At 41.3% G+C, this 24,464-nt stretch overlaps 2 protein-coding genes across 2 annotated transcripts in view; both read left to right on the forward strand.

Annotated features, from left to right (window-relative positions):
- The window catches only part of Nell1 (neural EGFL like 1), an 806,688-nt gene that overhangs the window by 530,263 nt on the left and 251,961 nt on the right, over nt 1-24,464 (forward strand). The window lies entirely within an intron of this gene.
- LOC131902363 (probable isocitrate dehydrogenase [NAD] gamma 2, mitochondrial) lies at nt 8,640-10,040 on the forward strand. Its single transcript, XM_059253365.1, has one exon. The coding sequence runs from the start codon at nt 8,669-8,671 to the stop codon at nt 9,893-9,895; it is 1,227 nt and encodes a 408-aa protein (XP_059109348.1). The 5' UTR covers nt 8,640-8,668; the 3' UTR covers nt 9,896-10,040.

Below are 24,464 nucleotides of genomic sequence, written 5' to 3' on the forward strand. Positions count from 1 at the left end.
TCCCCTTACCATTAATTAATTATCTTCTTGATTAATTTATTATGTACCTGTCATAATTTATTCTTAAGTTCCCACCCAAGGAATAAATGCCCTGAAACTCCCCCACCCCAGTTTGATTGATTCATGGCTCATGTCATGGGACCCCCTCTGCCTCTCCCTGAGGAAGGGAGCCCCGGGTTTTGGAACTGTGTCTCTTCTTTTCCTGGTATTACTGTTCTAGCCTGGCAAAACACCCAATAAGACATGTGTGGTGGGAAATTTTTGAGACTGTCTCTCTAAAAAAATGTTGATGGAATTATTTATGGATTGCTTAGAAACCTAGACTCTAATGAGCAAATTGTAAATGTTTTTAAGTTAATTTAACCGGTGATTTAAAAATTATTTTATTCTATAAATAAGCTTCTCCTCATGATTTCTAAGTCATTATTCTAGGTTAGGGTATGATATTTCAAAAACCCAATGTATTTTTGGTTCCTCTTCCTTTGTGTCCCATGGTGACATGGTGTGCTGCTCAGTTTTAATTAACTTGACACAGTCCAGAATCACCTGGGAAGAGAGTTTCAGTTGATTATTTTTCTAGGTTAGGTTGGCCCATGGACGTCTGCCATGGATTATCTTGATATTTAATTTATGAAGGAAAGTCCAGGTCATTGTAGGCAGTACCATTCCTTAGGCAGCAAGTCCAGCATAGTAAAAGAGAGGAAAGGCGATCTGGGAGGAAGCAAGCGAGCCGTGTGTTTAACTCTCTCCCTCTTGACTGTGAATGTGATATGACCAGCTGCTTGAGTTCCTGCCTTGACTGCTGAAACGATGGGCTGTGACTTGGAATTGTAATCCAGATCAACCCTTTGTTCCCCTATGCTGCTTTTTGTCAGGATTTTTTTTTTTAAATCACAGCAATGGAAATTTCATTTTTCTTCATTCTGATGGGTACTCAGTGGACTGTTCCACTTTGATACTCATAAACGTTAAATGTGCAAATGTCTTGCTTTATGACTGCGGTGGGTTCTGTGTCCTTTGACTTGTATGCATCTGCCTTCCACTCCTTTCACTAGCACTCTTATCATATTGATGCCGAGTCTTGGGATTTTCTCATTAATTTTCGCGCTTGGGTACATTCCCTTATGTGGAAAGTTCCCATGCTACCTTCCAGCCCTCTCACCTCTTTCTATCCCAGCACTTTTTCTTTCCTCCCATCTTTGTTTCCCAGAGCAGACTATTTGTTTCATGAGTCTTCTGTCCTCTTCTCCGGACATTAGTGGTGATGTGTGAAGTGGGTTCCCGTGCCTCCCTTGAAATGCTCGTCTGTTGAGTTGCTTTGGCTTCTGCTTTTTTATTTTAGAAGTTTCTCATCATTGTTTCACCTTGGCTTTTCACTCATATTTAAGAGCTGAGCAGTGAAACTGTAACTACTAATCTCACGGGTACAATTTGACCATGAACTTCAGCTGGGGCCCTTTTCTTGGGGAACACCTGATTGTCAGTATTTTATATTTAGATTTGTGGGGATTGTTGAAAATACTCATCATTACACTTGCCCAGGCAGTGTTAGCCACATTCAAGCATTCAGTATGGCTTTCTTTCTTCTTTCCCTGGTAGTCAATATTCAGTCTGCATTCAGTTGTGTGCAGTGTTTCCTAATACCTTCTTCTTCTAGGCTGGGGGGCGGGGCACAGCCATCTGACAGGGCAGAATGTGGAGGAACTGACTGGACACCTAATTCTTAAGTAGACTTTAGCCCCACCGTCCCCTCACTTCCACCTGTTAGTCCCTAGGTTTTCCTTCTGTGTTAGGAGTCCAATTATTTCCTCTTCTTCCTGTGCTATACTTGGCATTTGGCTTTCAATGTCTGAGAAGGCAGGCACCACCTTTGTCTGCTTTTAATTTTTAAAACTTTTATCCCCTGTAATTCTCATGACCCTTGCAAATATGCGAACTTAAACACCAGGAGAAGGAAAAGAAAATATAGAACTTTATTGGGTCTTTGAGAAGGAGTAATTGTAAGTACATGGCTTAAAGGACCCTTTACATAGACACTTGTTTGCAGATATTTTTAGTTCTGCACAATTATCAGCATGCTTTTCAAAGGCTTGAAATTTCCATGGTGATGTGTGTGCTTGTGAGTGTGACTCTTGCACTCCATCTCATGGGTAGGAGGAGGAGGCGGCAGCACATGGTGACGTCACAGCCCCAAGGAAAGCTTCAGAGTGAGGGAGAAGAATACAAACCAGGGTGAAGAGAGTAAGGCCCAATGTTCTGTTGAGTTATAAGGAATTAATAAGCTCCTTAGCATCTTATTTCTGTTGCTGTCAAATGATAAAGGCAAGTTTGTCAAGAGATTGTGTTAATGTGCAATGGAGAACATGGAACAGACTGACTCTGTGGTTTTGGGAAAAATGTAAAGCAATATTATCAGTTGGTTCTCTGGAACATGGAATGGATTTCAGTGGACTTCAAGAACTTTCTTACTCTGTGTGTGTGTGTGTGTGTGTGTGTGTGTGTGTGTGTGTGTGTGTGTGTGTGTTGTGCATTTAAAATTTTGTGCCTGTGTCAAGGTAAGTCTTGCTATAAAGTTGCCACGATCCTTGAAGCTTCCGGTATAGCTTACTCTTTCTAATGCATGCTCTCCTTTTTAAAGTCATATCACTTAAGCCCTTTCATTTTTATTTCTGAATTCTTCCATGCTGCCCTCAGGGTATAAAGAGATCTTAAGTTTGTCTTCGAAGACTCTCTAATCTCTGACCCCAATCCAATTACTTTTCCTGTTTGTCTATCCCTATTTTCCCACATAAACTCAGCCAACCAGGCACACTTATTATACCCCACAGGCCTTCCAATTTTGTTTCCATCTCAGAACGCTTCTCTCTGCATGTGTACCTATCTTCTGCTAGTCATTCCTCAGAGTTCGACTGAAGTCCCTCTCTTACACATCTTTACCAGGTATATAGGTAAAACATTCCAGCCCTGAAACCATTTAGCACCACATCTCTACTCACATTTATTCCTAATATATATGTGTATGCTGTGTGTATGTGTGAATAGATGTGAGTAGACATTCACTGACATATGTAAATATATATGTAAGTGTGAATATCTACTCACAATTACACACACACACATACACACACACACACACACACACACACACACATATAAACCTGAGTAGAGATGTGGTGCTAAATGGTATTACATATATACATATATAACATAAATACATACATACACACACACACACACACACACACACACACACACACATATAATCAAGCTTGTCTAGAATTCACACTCTTTGAAAAGTCCAGGAATTTGCATTTGTTTCCTAGCACCTTTACTGTGATGTTAAGAGATCTGCGTGCCCATCAGTCTATCATCTGTGTATCCACTTTTTTTTTTTTTTTTTTTTTTTGGTTTTTCGAGACAGGGTTTCTCTGTGTAGCTTTGCGCCTTTTCCTGGAACTCACTTGGTAGCCCAGGCAGGCCTCGAACTCACAGAGATCCGCCTGGCTCTGCCTCCCGAGTGCTGGGATTAAAGGCGTGCGCCACCACCACCCGGCTGTGTATCCACTTTTATTTTATGCTTCTCTACTCACTGGAGTGCTGCCTCTAAAAAAGGTCCAGCAGTTTGAAGAAGATTCAGTGGTAAGAGCTGGGAGATGGCTCAGTCAGTGAAGTTTGCTGTGCTAGTGAGGACCTGCATTCAGATCTTTGCACCCACATAAATAGTCAGCTCTAGCAGTGCATCCCTGCAAGTTCAGTGCTGGGGAGCTAGAGAGACAGGAGGATTCCTGGTGCTTGCTGCATTGTCCATTTGCTGGAGTTGGTGAGGTTTGGGGTTACTGAGAACGTTTTCTTTAATCTCAAAAATTAAGGCGAAGGATGAGGGAGGTATCTTCATGGATAAATCCCTTGCCACACAAGAGTTAAAAGATTGGAGTTCATATCCCTAGTACCCATGTAAATGTTAGGTGAGTGTGGCAGCTCAACTGTAATTACAGTGCTCTTGGAGTAAGTCAGATCCCTGGGCAAACTGGTTAGCAAGACTTGCCATACTGATGAGCTTGGATTCGACTGAGAAACTCTACCTAAGTGAATAAGGTAAGGTGGGGAGTGATTGAGGGACACTCTCAATATCAGTCCTAGGCTTCCACATGCACAAACATGCACACACAAGTACATACTTACACATGTATCACACACATAAATATGTATGTGCACATGATATACACAACACACACATACACACACACATGCGCATACATGTAAAAAATAAATGAATAAAATATAAGGTGGAGAGTTATCAAGGAAGATAGACCACTGCCTCCACATGCATGTACACACACAGACATACACACAGGGATACAGAGGTAAGATGTAGCAGGCTGCTTGGCTCTGGAACCCATGTTGCTAACCATTAATCTGCCTTCATTGTTGAGTTTACCACTGAGCCCCTGGTTGCTATTATTGATCATACTTTTCTCTTTACAGGGTTGTGACAGTGTTGACTATCCTGTCTGTGGACATGTCATACCCTCCCCCTGCCCCCCCCCCTCCGCTGTAGATAACAATGGCCTCTTTTTGCATGTCCAGTATGCCAGTGCATTTCTTCTCTAGTCATTGTCCTCTAAGACTTCAAATGCTGATAGTCCCCTTCACTGACGTCATCTTTCTTTTGCTGTCTCTCTACACATCTTCCAGCCAAGTACTTCTTGACCACACTGGCATAACCTTAGTACTGTGTCACAGTTGGCTATGACCCATGACACTGCACTTCTTCACAAGCTTTAAATTTTGAGTGCTTGTGAATGGCTTACTTTTCCAATGAATCAGACTCACCCCAGAGTTACTCTCATAGGACACAACATCGCCTCACTTGGATCCAAGTACTATATCCTGGATTGTTTGTGATGGAAGATTGACCATAATTCCTTGGCTCATGTTTCCTGAAATGTCTATGATCTGCTGTTATTTTTGTGTCATTAATAGTTGTAGCAATTCTGGCAGTGGCTGTGACAGCATACACAAGATCTGTGCAAGCTGAAGCCAAGACAAAATTCTAGCACAGAGGAAAAAGCTGGGCACAAATCCCACCACTAGCTGAGAAACAGTGGGTAACTGATAGCTGCAGAGAGGGAAGAGTTCCTTATCTCTAGGATGTGGTTACTCGTAGATCTGCATTCTGTTAAGAAGTAAGCCATTCACAAACACTTAAATTTAAAGCTTACTCTGCCCATGTCCACACACCAGAGATCATATAGGCAGTACCAAAGAGACTGAATGGTTTTTAAAAAATGAGGATACAAAGTTGGGTGGTAGAACTGGGAGGAGATGGGGGAAGGGACTGTTCAAAGTACAATGGATGAAATTCTTGAAGAATTAATAATGATATTAAAATAGTTATGACAAATCTGAAAGACTATGGTCCATGAACTGAAGAAATATGCATGTATTTGTTCCCTTGATTGTCTACATAGTTAATTAAGAAAAGACACTAACAAAACGTGTATATTTACCTGTATGCTCATAGCACAGAAATTACAGTGAGGCCACCCTTAAAACTTCCACATCAGGAGCAAAGCAATCATCCAAACAAAGGGTTCAGTCAGCCATGCTCTTGAAGACAATATGGAAATACAGTTTCTGTACATTTTGATGCTAAGATTATCATTATTTTTCTTAGTCTGTGTTACTGCATGCTACTCTTCTTATGTTACCTGGAAAGACCTGAATTGTACCTTTGCTATATAGTTCAGTATCATTTTAATATTAGAAAATTTCACGTACATTTTTTCCCTTTAAAATGACATGGTTTAAAACCAATAGGTAGATTCCATAATCATTTGCTAGTACAATTTTGCTTTTTGTTAACTATTTTCTACAAAACAGTTTACAGACCTTTTCCTGTATTTGGTCAACTACTTTATGTGTGCACACACGCATGTGCAGATATTGGTGTACACATATATATGTATATGCATATGTATATATGTATTGTGTACCTGAATGAGAATATCTCTTGTGAATGTCATTTGTCATTTATAATAGCAAAAAACAAAGTTGGAATCCTCTGCTTTAGGCTACTGTTTACACCCCCGTGTAACTCTCCGATGTGTTATTGACTCCTGAATCTATATCATCATCCATGTTCCCTCATCAGGGGCTGCAGACTCATTTGTTAAGTCACTCCCAGGCTCCAGAGACATAGCATACTGAAACTGTATTCATTTTTATCATCTCTCTTCCTCCAGTTTACCATTCTTCCAGTGTTGCCCATTTTCATTTACTACACAGCTTTCCTCCAGTCTGTTAAATACATTCAGAATGATGTTCAGTTTCTGTAGGTCTAACCCAGCAGTGATACTGAGCTAAATATCCATGGAAGCATTGTTCTTTGTATCTCTTGTCTTCACCCTGCTCGTACTGTCTGTCAGGGTCATTTTTTTTTAGCCCAGTGTCTCTCATATTTCAGGACAGATCAACATTATTAAAACATATTCTGCTGGGGCTCAGCTCCAGGGATGTTCATTCCATAAGTATAGAGATAGTTCCAAGGCATTGCATTTCTTACCCAATGATTTTCTTAGAATGTGTTGAAGAAGAAATCTGATTATAGCGCTATGCCAATAAATACATGCTATTATATATTTGTGCAAATCTATATCAGGTTTAAAATTGGAAAGAAAACCTAGAGCAAACCAAAAGTTACAAGTGACAAAGGTTTGTCAATGTGCATTCATTAGTTACTAAACACACATCATTTGTAGGCAGGATTCTGACAGGAAAACCTGTGCTTGTCATGGCCTGGGCATGTGAGGAATGCTGTTATCTTCTTCCCAGTTCTGCTGTGACTCTATAATTCTTGGAAAAATAAAGTCCAGTTAAAAAAAAATAAATCATGTATGCAACTGTCATGAAATGCCCAAAACACAGCATTTCACAGCTCTCCTTTCTTATGGTCTTTCTGACTCACTTTTGGATGTTCCCTGAGCCTTAGGTTGGAGGAAGTTACTGTAGTGGTCCCATCTCCAGCTCTGCACTCAGAGTCACTTAGTGTCAGTATTTTAACCAGTTAAGAGTCTCCGCATTAGTCACCATCTACTGTGGAAAGTTTCTCTGACCAAGGTTGAGATCAGAGGCACAAACAACTCTCTGGATATAAGCAGATTTCAAAGGCAGTTTGTTAACACAACCGTTTAGCAAAACAGCACCAGAGGTCCCCTAGAGCCTATGACTTTCTAAGACATAGGCTTTTGGGGATATGGCTGCTGGCATATTGCTCCAGGGGATGGCCCTTCACTCATGCATATGTGGGAAGTGCTAATCAGTCAGTACGTTATTTATTTCTAAAAAAAGAGTATTTTCCCATACATTACATCCTGACCATAGTTTCCCTTTCCTCCTCTCTTCCCAGTCCCTCTCCTGCCCCATCCACATTGCCTCTATTTCCCTTCAGAAAAGGGCAGGCATTCCAGGGATATCAACCCAACATGGTATTTCAAGTTGCAATAAGACTAGGCACCTCCCCTCATATTAAGCCTGCTGTGGATATCGCTGTGTATAAATAAAATGCTGATTGGCCAGTAGCCAGGCAGGAAGTATAGGCAGGACAAGCAGAGAAGAGAATTCTTGGAACAGGAAGGCTGAGTGAGGAGACGTTGCCAGCCACTGCCATGAGTACCAACATGTAAGATACTGGTAAGCCACAAGCCATGTGGCAAGGTATAGACTTATAGAAATGGGTTAATTTAAGATAGAAGAACTAGATAACAAGAAGCCTACCATGGCCATACAGTTTGTAAGTCTCTGTGTATTTACTCGGTTGGGTCTGAGTGGCTGCAGGACTGGTGGGTGAGAGAGATTTGTCCTGACTGTGGGCCAGGCAGGACTGGAGAAAACTTCAGCTACATAAGCCTGGATGAGGCAACCCAGTAAGAGGAAAAGGGCCCCCAAAGTAGGCAAAAAATGTAAATGAAATGATTCCTAATGATACTCTGCTATACTTGTAGACAGGAGCCTAGCATAATCACCATCAGAGAGGCTCCATCCAGCAACTGATAGAAACGGATGCAGAAACTCACAGCCAAACACTAGGTAGAGCTTGGGAATCCCTGCAAGGGGCAGGGGAGGAGGGGTTGTAGGACACCACAAGAAAACCCACAGAATCAACTAACTGGGCTCACAGGGGCTCACCGAGAGTGACCCACAACGAGGGAGCCTGTACGAGTCTGACCTAGGCCCTCTGCATATATGTTCTGGTTGTGTAGCTTGGTCTTCTTGTGGGACTCCTAACAGCATGAGTAGGGGCTATCTCTGATGCTTTGCCTGCTATTGATTTTTTTTAAAGGACATGGAATTTGAAAGGAGATATGTTGGGAGGTCCTGGCAAGAGCTGGAGGGATGTTGAGGTAGAAGATATGATCAAAATACAATGTATACACATTAAATTTTCAAGAAGAAAAATATTTTACAAATAATGTTTGCAGAGTATAGCATATATAATATGGTGCATGAATTTATTGCCCAACCCCACAATCTTTGTAGCTTTTGGTATAGACATCCTGTCTTTCCCTGTCCAGGTTTCATACTTGAATAGAATGTCTGTCAAACAGAATGTAAGGGAGGAGAGAGAATTGTGACTTAAGAAAGAATCATTGGCTCAGAACTCCAATGGATGCCATTGCTAAGAAAGAGCAAGAGGACAGCTGTGATAGTGAAGATGTTGGCAGCAGCCCGCTGCTCTGTGAAGGCAATTCTTCATCCTGCGGTGCTTGGCCATTCTAGGGAAGCTGTACATAAGCTTGTGATCCCCTGGAAAAATTTCTGCTTACATCACACAGTGCATCCCCCAGCTAAGTATGGTGGAAGGCAAACCGTGACTATGATTCCTGGAGATGGCATTGGACCTGAGCTTATGGTTCATGTCAAGAGAGTATTCAGATCAAATTGTGTGCCAGTGGACTTTGAGGAGGTGTGGGTGACCTCCACATCTACTGAGGAGGAGGTTCTTGATGCACTTATGGCCATCCGTCGGAACCGTGTCGCTCTGAAGGGCAACATTGCAACTAATCACAATCTGCCTATCACTTACAAATCTCACAACACCAAGTTTCGAACCAGCCTTGACCTCTTTGCCAGCGTCATCCATTACAAGACTTTTCCTGGTGTGGAGACCCGGCACAAGGACATAGACATCTTAGTTGTTAGGGAAAACACAGAGGGCAAGTACACGAACCTGGAGTATGAAGGCGTGAAAGGGGTGGTAGAGAGCCTCAAGATTGTGACAAAGACCAAGTCTCTGCGCATTGCTGAATATGCCTTTAATCTTGCTCAAAAGATGGGGCGCAAAAAAGTGACGGTTGTTCACAAAGCCAACATCATGAAACTGGGAGATGGACTTTTCTTACAATGCTGTAAGGATGTGGCAGCTCACTACCCCCAGATCACCTTTGAGAGTATGATTATAGACAACACCACAATGCAGTTGGTATCCAATCCCCAAAAGTTTGATGTCATGGTGATGCCCAATCTTTATGGCAACATTATCAACAGTATCTGTACAGGGCTGGTTGGAGGGTCAGGACTTGTGCCTGGAGCCAATTATGGTGACATATATGCAATATTTGAGACTGGTTCAAGGGAAATATGTAAAAATTTAGCTCATAGAAATATTGCCAATCCTGTCGCCATGCTGCTAACCAGCTGTATCATGCTGGACTACCTTGGTCTTCACTCTTATGCTATGGAGATCCGCTGTGCCATTATGGCATCCTTAGAAAACAAAGCCATCTGCACACCAGACATAGGAGGTCAAGGTACTACATCAGGCGTCGTGAATTTCATCATGGAATATATGAAAAGTCATGGATGCTCTTGTCATCCAAATTTGCTCCTGTCCTAAACGACTCAACCCCTCAGAAACTCCAGCCAGCTTAGCTAGCATGAATAGAGAGTCAACATTGGCTCCAATTCACTGAAAGGGAAGGGGGATTGTCAGTATTGATCTTTCCATTGATTTTAAATGCAATAAAAATTGCTTATTTGAATTAGCAAAGCTTATTGAAATATGGACAAATGGAGGTGGAGGAATTTCCCTGAAAGTTTATTCCAAAGTTCTTACCTCTCTGGGATATGACATACTGACTGAATCAGAACTCTTCATAAAGTTCTGAAGCTTTCTCAGAACCTAAAAGTGATTTCTCTCTTTATCTAAGCCATTAGAATTCAGCAATCCAACTAAAGGGGATCCTGGGCTGGAGAAAGTTATTATTGAGTTGATCAGTGTTGGCCTACTAAGTACACATTGTGACTTTAATAATGACACTGAGCCAGTGCAGAAAGCTTCCACACCTACAATGCCCCCTTTTCTCTTGATGATGTTTGAGATATTTTTTGTTAGGAATCCCCCTTGGACCACTAAGCTCTCCTAGAAAGAGAGAAACTTTAACTTAAACTTCTTTAAATTGTACTAAAAAATGTGGCTGTCAAATCTCCCCAAAGTCACAAAGTCCATAGTTCTCTGCTATATAAACAGAACCTTGGAATACAAGCCACATATTCAGTGATTTACAATTTCTTGTGGTTTATTTGTAAACTATGAAAAATTATATGTAAAAAATCAAAAGCCATGAGCTAACTTAAATACTTGCCATTATTTTATTTACAGTACTTTAAAAGTTATAGTTGAGAATAAGGCAAACAAAACCTTATTAGTACTTGAAAGAAGTTCTTAAGTAGAAAATGTAAAAATAATTATACAAAATAATTATACAAAAATAATTATAAAAACAATAATTTTATCAGAAGGAATGACATGTGGATGGAATTGAGAGATCTGCAACATCTTCATATCTCACCTATCAGCTGTGGATACCAGCATGCTTCATTATCACACACTAAAGTTCTTTATCTGGGACCATGAAAAGGTCCCAGAGTTGTGGGCTCACTTTTCATAATGACCACATATCCACAGCTAGGCTAGTTGGATGGATTTTGCATAAGGAGGAAGTGATTGACAATCCTACGTAGAAGTTCCTGAAGAAGGCAGGCAGGCAAGTGGGAATTGTAAAACAACTGGAGTAGTGTTGGTTGGTAGCCCACCTCTTCTTACATGGTCCAGACCTACACCAGTGCCATTGTTTGGTGAACAGAGTGAGGATTTATCCTGCTGTCTCTACCTGCTATGCCACAGTGGCCAAATTAACTAGCCCACTCCCCACTTTTGACCCTTTTTCTCAACGCTAGAGGTATGTAGCGGTTAATACCAATTTTAAACATGACAAGATCTGTATCACTTAGAAGACGAGGATTCGTACAATCCTGTGAGGGCTATCTAGATTGTTAGCCTCTGGGCATGTGTATGATGACTGTCTCAGTTAGGTAAATTGAGACAGGAGGACCAATCCTAACTGCCAGACAAGTAAAAAGAAGAAAGTGAACTAAACACAGGTGTTCATTGTTCTCTGCTTTCTGACTGCAGGTGCAGTGTGACCAGCCACTGCAAGCCCCACCCATTAAGTCTTTCCCATCACAATATACTTGAAATGTAGGCCAAAAGAAACTCTTGCTTCTTTAAGTTCCTTTAGTCACAGTATTTCATCATGGAGACAGAAGTTAGGTAATACTGGGACTTTATTCAAAGCACAGCCAGTTCAACTGCAGATGCCCAACTGTTAGCAAATGCTTAACTGTCGGGGGGTGGGGGGGTAGAATGATGTATTTGAGCTAAAGTCTACACCCAGGTTAAAAATGTTCAACCCCTGACACCCTCTGGACCAGACTCTGGAGGTGACAACCTGTCACCTTTTATTGCCATTCTCCATTTTCATTGTTAGACTCTTCTGCTTAAGTATCTCTAGGGAGCATGGTGTGAAGCTATTCTTCCTTGTTCCCTGTATCTTCCCCATAATGACCGGTACACTGAGCATAAGTAATTGCTTTTTTTAAAGTAATGACACAGTGGCACTAGTTTAATACTCTTACATATTGAGTAAATAATAAGAGTGCCCATCTCCTAGCATTGCTGAAAACGCAAAGAAAGGGCCACACTTTGGCTGTTATATAGCATCTAGTAGGTTTCCAAAATTACCATCCTCATTATTGCCTATTGCATGCCATGGTGAATGATGATCCTGAAGGGAATCAGTTTATTACATAAGAAATTGTGTATAGATTAGCATTCCATAACTTATTTTCAACCAGGAGAGCAAACTGTCTTCTTTAAGTCCTCTGACCCTCTTTCCATTTTATTTCTTTTTCCTTTTTGCATGTGTATGTCTGTTATACATTGTATATGTATGTTTCTACACATGAGTGGATGCATGTGTGTATGAACATGCAAGTGTGTGCAATGGGAGCTTCCTAGTGTCTCTCACTTCAAAGTATTCCCTGCTAACTTGTGTCTACCTGTAGTTCCCTTTCTTATGTTTCCTGCAATGTACCCAATGTGTTCTTTCTGAACCTCAATAGAATTATGTCACCTCCTTCCTCAAGACTCTCCCATTCAGTGGCTTCCTTTTGTCCTTTAGAGAAAGGCAGCTAAGCAAACACAATGTGCTCCTGCCTGTAGAGTGACTGAGAAATCCATCATTGAAGAGTCAGCACCTAGGATGGGGGCAGGCTCTTCATTCATGTTCACCCTAAGTATTTATGGAAAGAAGCAAGGATTGAGTGAGTGAAAGGTTCCAAGCATAGGCAAGTGTTGGCAACTAGAACTGATTTATTGCAAAAAACCTCGTGTCTGGCTTTCATCTGCAAACCTCTCCAACACTGTTCTTTTCTAAAGAATTCTGGGCCCATAGGACAGTGAAACAGGTGCCTGTTGGGTATGTTCCCTAAGTTTGCTTTATTCCACTCAGTACGTCACCTCACCTGCCTACGCTCATCCCATCCTCTCCCTTTTGTCTGTATCAGTTGCTTTTAGTCCAGAATATGAGGGATAGCAGCATTCTCCTGCCTTTTCTCTAACGTCATCCTCACCAGGCCTCTGTTTTGACTGATGATCTTACAAATTACTCAATCATTTAAACACTAGAGTTGGCATTCTTCCCTAGTCTGCTCACATAGGTGTGCTGACACTGGAAAAGCCGCCTACCCTCTCTGATATCTGGTTTGCCTATTATTTTAGAAGGTCAAAGCCAGCCTTCACGGGACTATAAAAATTTCTCTGGCGGTTTATTGCTAAATGGCATCCCAAATCTAGTTGTTTAGGACAAATGATTGTGTGTGTCATGGTTCTGGAGGTTAAAGGAAGTACTGAGAATGGCTGGGACACCAAAGGTGGCTTCCTGTAAGTTCACAGTAATGGCTGCCTGTCAGAAACCTCAATTCTTTCCCACATGAAAATTTGAGGTAATTGATCTCTTCATAGCATGGCATGTGTTTCTAGGCGGAAAGACCGAGGCTGTAGATTTCTTAAGGCTTGGCCTTGAAAGTGTCTCAAGACTGTTTCTCCCACATTCCACTATTTAGAACAGCACTAGAGATAGAGCAGACTTAAAAATAAGGAAATGCTGAGAGGGTTAAGGTTAGCATTGGGGTCTGGGGGAGAGAGAAGGCCTCATTGCCCCAAAGTCCAGCGGAATACAGAGTTTGATATGTGGCCATATTTGGAAATGCTCTTGACCATAATCATTCATTTCTGTGTCTGTGTTGTTTGCTAATAGACACTGCTTAGCCAGAAGTTGTTCTTCTGATTCCCTATTTACCTCCATACCTCTTACTTAGCTTTAGGATCTGTGAATTCTGCTTTATAATGTGCCCTGTGTCAACTCCATCCCCCCTCACTTCTATGCTTTTGCCAACTAAGGATTATTTACAGAACCCTCTACTAGTGTACCAAGTTTGAACACCTTCATCTCACATTTTGTCTTGCAAGAACAACTCATCTACTAGGTAATAGTCTTACTATATCACATAGTCTTTGGGAGTAGGAGATATTTCTTCTGCTCTAATCTTTGCATTGACCAGAACAGTGCTTACATAGGAGGTACACATACTACATTAGGTGGAAGATAATAATTGTAATTTATATGATATATTTTGTCTATTGTATTCTATTTCTTATTTTGCATACTTTGCACTTAATGTTTATTTAATTTTCATGTTAACCCTATTCATTGAATATTATCACACTCATCATTTAATAAAGGAGAAAATGGAGAAACAGAGACACTAAGAAATTTGCTTGCAGTATCACCAGCATGAGGGGAGACCAGGTTGCTCCAGAATCATAATGTTTGAGTGGTCAGGAGCATTTGAGATGGGGAATTTCTCACTTTGATGTAAAAGAGGACTAGTTTTCTGCAATAAACCCACGTTTCCATTTCATAGGCACATGTAGAGTTCAAGGAGCTGCTTTCTGGAAACTGGCCTTGATCCCAAAGATTACAAAACCTGATGAGCATTGGTGCTGACTCAGATCTGAAGTTCTCACTTCTCTGCAGCTACTTTCCTCGTGTGGCCCACAGGCACGTGGAGCACTGGTGTGTCTAAACATTTACTATGTCAGGTGCTCTAAGTGTGTCCTGCATGTGAGCAATATACTTCTCACATTGTTATTTGATGACTGAAGTATGGGAAGTTTAGTGTCTCCCTTGGGGCCAATGGGTAGTCAGTGGGGAGACAGAATTAAAGTTTAGAGGGCAGCACCAGTATTTAACTTTCACCAGTAATCTGATTCCTAAATTGAGAGTTACTGACATGGCCCAGAGAGAGGAAGGTAGAATTTACAGACATTGGAGATGATCCTGCATCCCGAATTGAGCATCAAATGTTGAAGAGAGTGATATTTCAAAAACATGAAGTCAGGAGCCAATGAAATGGCTTAGCTGGCAAGGGTATTTATTCTCAAGCCTGGGGATCTTAGTTTGAATCCCAGGACCTACACATGGTAGAAGGAGAGAACTGATCCCCACAAAGGGCCTTCTGATCTTCATAGGGGTGCTATGGTACCTGTACATGCACACACACACAGCCCTCCCATAGCCTCCCACCCTACACTCAGCCTCCTCTACCACACAGCCCACATACACACCTACAGCCCCTCCACATGCATACACACACATACATACACACATAGCCCTCTCACACATGTACACACACACACACACACACACACACACACACACAGAACTTTTCCCCAGCCCACACAAATAAATAATAAATAAATCATCTATTCCTTTGGGGTAATAATTGACAAAAAGAGAGAAAACTTGGACTGGAGATGGTATGGTACTTAGATGAAAGAATTTCTAGGATGGAATTAGTAGTGTAGGCCTGTAACCCCAGTAAATTAGGAGAGGAGAAGGTTAAGGTCTGCTTGGGCTACAGAGTGAGTTCAAGGCCATCCAGACAACATAGTGAGATGCTGTCACAAAATCAAGGGAAAGAGAAGGCTGTGCATATATGTGGTGATATATTGTGTACCCCAGTAAAGCTTGCCTGAGGATCAGAGGCAGAGCCAGCCACTAGATTAGACATAGAGGCCAGACAGTGGTGTCACACACCCTTAATCCTATCACTCGGGAGGCAGTGATCCATCTGGATCTCTGTGAGCTCAAGGCCACACTGGAAACAGAGCCAGGCAATGGTGGTACACACCTTTAATCCCAGTACTGGGAAGGACACATGCCTTTAATCCCAGGAAGTAACAGCAGGGCAAAGAAAGGTATATAAGGTGTGAGGAAACAAGAACTAAAGCAATTCAGCTGAGACCCTTCAGGTGAGGTCTCAGGGGCTTACAGTCTGAGTATTCATAGAAACAGGATCAGCTAAGGAGTTGGTGAGTGAGGTTGGATGTGGCTTGCTCTGATCTTTCAGCTTTCACCCTGATATCTGGCTCTGTTTTTGTTTTTTTTTTTAAATTAAAAGACCATCTAAGATTCAAACAACATGTATACCTCAGTCCCAAAAAACTTCCCAACACCTGAGACCCCAGTGCAATCTTCAGAACTAAGTAAATCTAAAATAATGCTCTGAGGTAGACACAATACATTAATTTAAATTTCCACAGGTCAGAGAGGAATTTGCAGGAAGTGTCCAGTTTCAGTTCGTCACAGAGGTTGCAGAGCATTGACAAGTAACATCACTGCCTCAGTTTCTGCAGGGAGCTGATTGCACAGCCAGGAGCATTTTGAGGTGGGGGTGTTTGGTCTGTGGAGTTTTCCTGACAACTTGTGTGACACTGGAATTTCAAGTGGCAGAGAGATCTTCCCATCAGAAAGAATCTATCTACCACAGCGGAAAGTAGCACTATTACATCTGCAATTGTTCTGGGAAGCACGAGGAAAAGAGAAAAGGGTGTCTGCAAAGTGGAAAAAAATACCCCAAGCTCACTAAAGAAATTAGAAAGGAAAATTCAGTCTTATTATCAATTTTATAAATGCTTAAAACTCAGCTGAGTGAAAACGCCTGCTGATAACACCTTGGATTGGGTTTTGCTCAATTCAAGCATTAAGTTAGCTGTAGCTATGATCAATTTACTCCATGCAAAGTAGACGTACATGATGAATGCTGTCGCAAAAGAGAGAATGTCATATGTCTAAATATAAAACTGATTTTTTTCTGTTTTTCATAAAATGTCTTACAATCAAATCATTATAAATGTTCTCATGCTAATTAAGGGACTTGCTTAGGGAAGGAAACATTGGCTTTGGTTATATGTCTTAATATTTTCACACAAATTATTTGGAGAATACATTGAAAGAAAAAAAATTAGAAAGAATTACTAATTAGTCACAAAAGTGTACTTTTCACAATTGCAAATTGAATTCCTGTGGTGATTTGACTAAAAATGGCCCCCATAGGCTTATAGAGTTGACTGCTTAGTCACCAGGGAGCAGAACTCTCTTTGATAGGATTAGAAGATTAGGAGGCGTGGCCTTGTTGGAGGAAGTGTATCACTGGGGGTGGGCTTTGAGGTTTCAAAAGCCCATCTCTCTCTCCTTATGGATCAGGATGTATTTCTCAGCTGCTGCTCCAGTGTCTGCCTGCATGCCGCCATGCTTCCAGCCATGATGATAATGGACCAAACCTCTGAAACTGTAAGCCAGCCTCTGATTAAATGTTTTTTCTTATGATTGTTGCCTTGGCCATGATGTCTCTTCACAGCAATAGAAGAGTGACTAAGACAAATGCCATTATTTAATTAGCTTTTCTGTGGTAACTGCCTCACAGTATACCTGTACATAAAGTATCAAGATATATATGTACACACAATATACCTTAAGTATAGACAGTTTTAAATGGTCAAGACTACCTGAAAAAAAGACTAGAAAATACGAACGGGTTTTAAAAAAATCTTTAATAACAATTCAATGTTGGTTACATTGTAGAGTTCAGAAATATGAAGCTATTATGCAAAATAGGGAAACAAGTACTAATATGGTGGAATTGGGTTCTTGTGATGTCACAAAAAGGCATCAAACACTGACCAAAGTGTCCCTCACCTCCAGAAACTGAGAAAGATAGATATTGATAGATTTCTTGTGAACTTCAGAGAACTTGGATAATGGCTGTGGGTTGCGAAGACACTGAGGATTTTCATGTGAACAGATGAAATGGAATTATTTAACTGTTTCACATTCACGTAGAAACAATATTTCTAAATGATTCTGTTATCTAATCATAGTCCAGTAATAATATATTCAGTATATCTATGTCCAGCTGAGTCTGTAAGTCAAGCGTACCCACATTGCTGTCCATCTGATGTATTACTTAAGTTAGTCAACTTTGTACAGGCGATTTTACTTTCTTTAAATGTTGCCACTGGGGCCAGTGAGATGGCTCAGTGGGTAAAGGAGCTTGCCACCCAGCCTGATGACCTGAGTTTGACCCCTGGACCCACATGGTGGAAAGGGAGAACTGACTCCTGCAAGTTGTCCTCTGAACTGCATACACATGCCATGACACAGGTAAACCCACATATATGACTGTCCCCCTAACATAAATAAATTAAAAAATATGCTATCGCCGATCACAAGGAAATCACTTTGCCTACATTTGAAGTTGTTTCTTTAAATGTTTACAACGTCTTCTCAGCACAGATTTCTGCAGGGAAATAAGAGAGGAGATTTTGAAGTTATTGTGCAGAAACCTGCAGTAGCAAAGTAAGAAGCAGAGATTTCTAGATACTCTTACGGAAAGAAATACAAAGGAGGTTCAAAAGAAGTTCTATTTAACTCCTCATGGCTGTGGCTAGGGGACATCTGTGGTACTTCATCTAGGTTTGATCTTTCAAAGTCATGAAAGGTTTAGTTTTTTGAACAGGTGTACCGTGTACTCAAAAGGCAACCTTATGCCAACCTTCCGAAAGAGACGTTGGAAAGCCTGGTGTATAAATAACTTGTTTTCTCCAGGCGAAGAAATGTCTCTAGGATTGATCCTTTGCAAGGTATTCGTATTCATGTTCTGCTGATACTAAGTTATTTTTGTCTACAATTTATTCTTGCCTGCAGCAAGATCCTTGCCTGTGGTGACCTCACTAGTTCATTCTTCCTCTCACTCACTTATTGCTCTGTGTAGATTGTTGAGTAAGGCTCCTGCTTTGACCTGCAAACCTTGGAGCCCCGAGGTGTCAGCTTGGAGAGCCCTGATGCACCCTCTCAAGGCACTGAGTGAATCAGCAGTAATTAGGCCACTAATAGCGGAGTGTGTTAAGTGTGGTAATAGAGATATGAGCAGGCAGCTATGAGAACAGAAGACAAAGGAAACCAGGAGAGCCTCCCAAGAACAAGCCAAGCCCCAGCTGAGCCTTAAAACTCTAGGAACAAGAAGGGTGAAGGAATTCAAGGGAAAGAGAAGAACATTGTGGTGAGTGCTGAGGCCCAGACTGCCATGGTTTGCATGCTAACTGATATTCAAACCCATCACAGAATTGTGTTGGAATTTTGATGGGGATTGCATTGAATCTGTAGATTGCTTTTGGTAGGGTGGCCATTTTTACTATATTAATCCTACCAGTCCGTGGGCATGGGAGATCTTTCCATCTTCTCATCCTACCATAGGGACACTTAGAATAAAGTAGTCTAAGCAAGCCATGGGACTAAGCCAGTAAACAGCACCTCTCCATCGCCACTGTATTAGCTCCTGCCTCCAAGTTGTCGCCCTGTTTGAGCTCCTGTCCTGGTTTCCTTCAGTGATGGGCAATGAAGTGTAAGTGTAAGCCAAGTAAACCACTTCCTCCCCAGGTTGTCTTTGGTTGTGCTGTTCCGTTACATCCATGATAACCCCAACTAAGATGAAGGTGTGAGGGGAACTGGAATGGAAGGACCAAGTGGGAAAGAGGAAAGAAGAGGGGGACAAAGGAGGAAAGATGGGTAGAGACAGCTAAAATTAAGGGACATTAGAGGGGTGATATGAAAACCTAATATACATATGAAGGGGATCTAAATGAAATCACCAAGTAATGGGTGGATACAGAGCCCCAACTGGCCATCTCTTTTCACCAAATGAAGCTTCCAGTACTAGGATTGGGTTACATCTAATTGAGTTGTTGGCCAAATGGATCCTATGGGTCCCAACAACCCAGGCTATTGCCAAGACTATAGGTTCCTCTCCGCAAACTGATGGCGAGGCCCCACTGCTGAAGACAACACCTGTGCAACTCATTGAACATGTTCCAGTGTCTTTGGTACAGAAAAGTACTCTGCATGCCATCAGAAGAGAAATGTAAACACCAAGCCAGCCATCATCCCTTTGCTCTACAGCGCTGCCAGGCCTGTAAGCTATGCTATGGCAATGCTGGCACAAAGCTTGTGGAAGTGACCAACCAGCGTCCGATTGGATTTAAGGCCTACTCCACACGATGGAACCCATACCTGATACTGATTGGGTGACCCAGAACCTAAGACTAGATAGCCCGGGAACCTAGGGTAAAAACCAAATAGTGCTCGTCTTTAAAAAAAAAAAAAGGAGGGACAATAAAAAAGACTCCTAATGACATTCTGCTATACTCATAGATCAGTGCTTTGCTTGGCCATCATCAGAGATGCTTCCTCCTGCAACAGATGAGAACAAACATGGAGACCCACAACTAGACATTCTTCAAAGAATGAGAGACTCAGCCATAAATGGGATGTCTCTATTAAATCCCTCCCCTCAGGGCTCAGGGAACCCTGGGAAAGAGGAGGCAGAATGAGTATAAGAGCCAAAAGGGATGGAGGACACCAGGAGAACAAGGTTCTCTAAGTCAGCATGATCAAAGCTCATTGAAGTCATAGAAATGGAAGCAGCATGCACAGGGCCTGCACAAGCCTGCACCAGATGGGCCTTTAGAGCTGAAAAGACAGTGGACACATTACGCCATCTCTAATACGGAAGCTGTCTCCAATTGATAACCACAAACAAATGAAAATTCAGTTTTTCCAGGGGGTCCCACTGGGAAACAAACTACTCCTAAAGGTATTTGGCATGTCCAGTAGTAGATAGTCACCAGAAAATGAGCTCAACAACTTCTTTGGAGGTTCCTTGCCTCATGATGTCATGTCAGGACTTTAAAAAAAAGAAAAAAAACTTTCATACCTTTCTATCTCCTACCTATTTATCTGCCTTATCATCTCTCTATCTAAAAATGATAATTTTAATATCTCCTCTTTTTATCATGCATGTCCTTTGCATATATAGCATGGCTTCCAGTTTAGTGTTTTTATGGGATTCTTGAGTATTGAGTGTATGGGTCTCTGCATATATATCTGTTTCATGTGCCTTTCCCTGGGCTCCTTCTGCTTGTTTGGTCTTGTTCTGATGTATTAGTTTTGTTTTATCTTATCTTATTTTATTTTATTATTATCCCATAGAAGCCTGTTTATTTTCTAATGAGTGATGGAAAGGGGGTGAATCTATATGGGAGGGGAGATGTGGAGGAACTGGGAATTGTAGCGGGAGGGCAAATAGTAGTCAGGATATTAAAAAGATTACACAAAGTAACATTTATCAAATAATAAAAAACAAAACACCAAAGCCATTACAAAAAATAAGCCATTATATTTTCTTCAGCATTGCATATTTTATACAGTAAAATTATTGTTGAATTAATTCTATCAATGTTTATTCATAGGCCAGATTTTTCAGGACTCAGGGTGAAATGAACCTCTGACTTTTTTTGTCCCTGGATGAACTCTTTACATGGATGAGTTAACCTCACCAGGCCGTTTGCTGCAGTAAGTTCTAATTCTTGTAAATAGGAAGTTTCATTGTTTGAAGCTCCTTTTCAACACAATCGCCACTTCTTTCTGTTCTCAGTGTCAGCTTCTCTGTGAGCAGGTTTCACAGCTTTGCTTTTTAGCACCGTGATTCCTTCTTTTCTCAGAGGCCTCCTTGAGAGTGAGCTCCCCTTCCTTATGTTTTCTTGCAGAGTGTGTCACCTGCTCTGATACTAAACTGCCCACCCCTTCTTCTGGAAATGTCCTTGAAGTTTCTGTGGAATTCCTTTCCTGTCCCTCCTTAGTCACTGGTTTTGCTCTGCTAGCCCCATCTCCTGCTGATTGCCCTGAGAATCTACTGATTGACTAGGAATATCTGTGGTAGTTGTGGTTCCCATTTTTCTGTCGCATTAGAAGGATATGCATTTTCTGGACCTCAGAGCACCATTAGAGAATGGCCAAAGCATTCCCCAGGCATCCTAGGTTCTAGGAAATAAACAACATTTCTAATAATGACTTCGCTGCTGTTCCACCCCATCCTTCTCTCCTCCGTTCCCACGATGGCATCTTTTGCCCAAAGCATCATCAAATTGTATGCTCTTGTAAGGAAGCTATAATGTATCTGTTTGGAGTATTTCAGATGCGGACAGCTGAAGGTATTGGCGTTACTTGACCATGTGCCACTGGTCCACCCCATCCTTCTCCATTCCCAGGATGGCATCTTTTGCCCAAAACATCATCAAATTGCATGCTCTTGTAAGGAAGCTATAGTCTATCTGTTTGGCATACTCCAGATGTGGACAGCTGAAGATTTGGAGTTACTTGACCGTGTGTGTGATTTTATCCAGATTGGCAGATGCACTTTACAATCTCCAGTGGAATTTCAGCAGCAAAGAACTTTAAATGCAGAGGAGGGGAAGCATTTCTCTCCTAGGATTCCTGCTGAGCCAGTAACAGGCTATGGGAAGTCATCTATTTAAACAGAAATAAATACGCCTTGGGATCCCAGGGGACTATTTTCAGCTTTATTAAGCTATTTTCAGCTTTATTAAGAAATCTGTGTTTAATTTTTTTCAGTCCTGTTCATTGCACTTTTCTCTGTATATGCACCAATTGGAATCCTTGATGAGAAAGCAGCCATTGCATTCTGATGTTTGCAGAGAAGTGGTGATTTTGGAGGGGAGTGAGGAACCTCCGGGGCTCCCAAGTGCACAGTCAGCAACTTGTATTTAACCCTAACCAGCTTGCCATAGGAAGAAAGCATTCTTGGTTAGGCATTGCTTACCCCTGGAGCCTGGAAAATTTTAGATATTTGTTCTTTCTAAAAAAAAAAAAAAACAAGCAAAAAAACAAACAAACAAAACAAAAAACAAACAAAAAACCCAAAAACAAACAACCTAGAATGCTTATAAATCAGTAACCTAAATTAAACCGAACACTGCTGAGGTCAAGATCAAACAGTGGCATGTATAGTGTAAAACAACAGAGGATAAAGACATGGCCTCCTTAATCAGGGACCTTCTTAAGCCTTAGGAGCCATGGATAGCACGTGGGCTGATTAGCATAACCATGTCCTTCCTGTGCAGACACTGTGATTTGCATAATCTCCTTGTGATGTTTTTCAGCTCTTTAAAACCACAGAAGCCTGTGTGCTATTAGGCATGAAGCCACAGTCTGAATTCACGTGTGCATCAATCCTGTTGTGTCTGGAAGACATTATTTTCATGGGGTTATTCATTCCCTCTACCTCGGTCTCTTACAATCTTTCTGCCTCCTCTTTGCATAGATCCCTGAACCCTGAGGGGAGGAGGTTCATAAGGGTTATATTATTTTTTTGATAGAGACAGCGTGGCAGGGAGGGAGGGAAGGAGAGAGAGAAAGAGAAAGAGAAAGAGAGCATGAAGTTCTAAAGACAGGGAATTGGGGATGATCTGGAAGGAGCTGAGGGAGAGGGTAGAATATAAGCCAAATATATTGTATAAAAAATTAAGTTAAACCTTAAAAACAATAAAAGCCATTTTTTACTAAGAAGCAAGTGTGTTGGCCTTCTGCCTTTCAACAATGTTAATATGGTGCTGTAGAGATGAGTCCATGGACACATACACATCACTAAAAATGATAAAAAATACATTAAAAAAGAACACTAGTTGTTAGTATTTCTGACATTACCTGGCATATCTCTAGGGCTTCCAGCTGTAGCCACTAAGAACACCTCCTGTGCACATGTGTTGTCAGTATTCAGGCAAATACTTAGTCAGCCCAGGGTCTTAAGACTTTATGTCACTATGTAATCTATGTGCATGCGCTACATGGCTATGTAAGCCTCTGAACACATGAGCTAAGCCCCCTTTAAAAGTGAGCTCGGCCATTTCGCTCTCTCTCCATCACTTTCCTTTCAGAGGCTGTTGTCCATGTCCCTTCTACCCCCCACCTTCTTAATAAACTTTGAACATGTGTTTGTTGGACATTATGTTTCATTCCTGTGCTGTTAAACTACAACACTAGTATGTTATTTTTCATGACTGGGGATTGGCCCACTTAGTTGGGTCAACTTCTCAACTGGTTCTTATGCTCTATGGATTGTCTGTTGGCATCAACATCATTCTGCTATAGGCAGAGAAGGATTCATCAGGAGTTGATCTAGAATTAACACTGGCTTCATTCCCATGGTTGGATCTTGGTAGGTAATTGGAGTGGCTGTGTAGTATCTCACCTCATTTCTCAGTCCCATTGAGGCTAGACAGGCTTTCTTATTACATAGTGGATGCATTCCAAGTAGGAATGTTCTAGAAAATTAAGCCTTGAAGTTCATGTGCTTTTGAAGATCTGCTTATATTGAATTTGAAGACATCATTCCCTCACAGCAGGTCATTCAGATATGTCTAAGTGAAACTTGAAAGAGACTCTGCCTTGGATGTCCAGCTCATGGGCTGTGTCTGCTCAGGATGACCTTGAACAAGGCCCAAACTAAAGTGATAAACTTACTTAAAAGATTAAGGGATCTTTGGGAAACTGTTTTTTACAATTTTTTGAAATTATAATGTAATTACATCATGCCCCCCTTTCTTTTCCTCCCTCCAACCACTCCCATGCACTCTCTTTGCTCTCTCTCTTAAATCCATGGCCTCTTTTTTTTAAATTGCTGTTACACACACACACACACACACACACACACACACACACACACACACTCATAACTTTGTAAACAACATCATTCCAAAAGGTAAAGCCCATAATGAGTCATTATGGAACATGTCATCGGTGTCTATGGCATTGTTATCCTGGCTTCTTTCTTTAGATGGAAACATAAGAGAGTACTTGCCAGTTCAG

Source organism: Peromyscus eremicus, chromosome 1, assembly GCF_949786415.1.
Source record: "Peromyscus eremicus chromosome 1, PerEre_H2_v1, whole genome shotgun sequence".
Taxonomy (NCBI): Eukaryota; Metazoa; Chordata; class Mammalia; order Rodentia; family Cricetidae; genus Peromyscus; species Peromyscus eremicus.

Bases quoted from the DNA above. Each gene is read 5' to 3' on its own strand.
- LOC131902363 (XM_059253365.1), top strand. From the start codon at position 8,669: ATGCCATTGCTAAGAAAGAGCAAGAGGACAGCTGTGATAGTGAAGATG.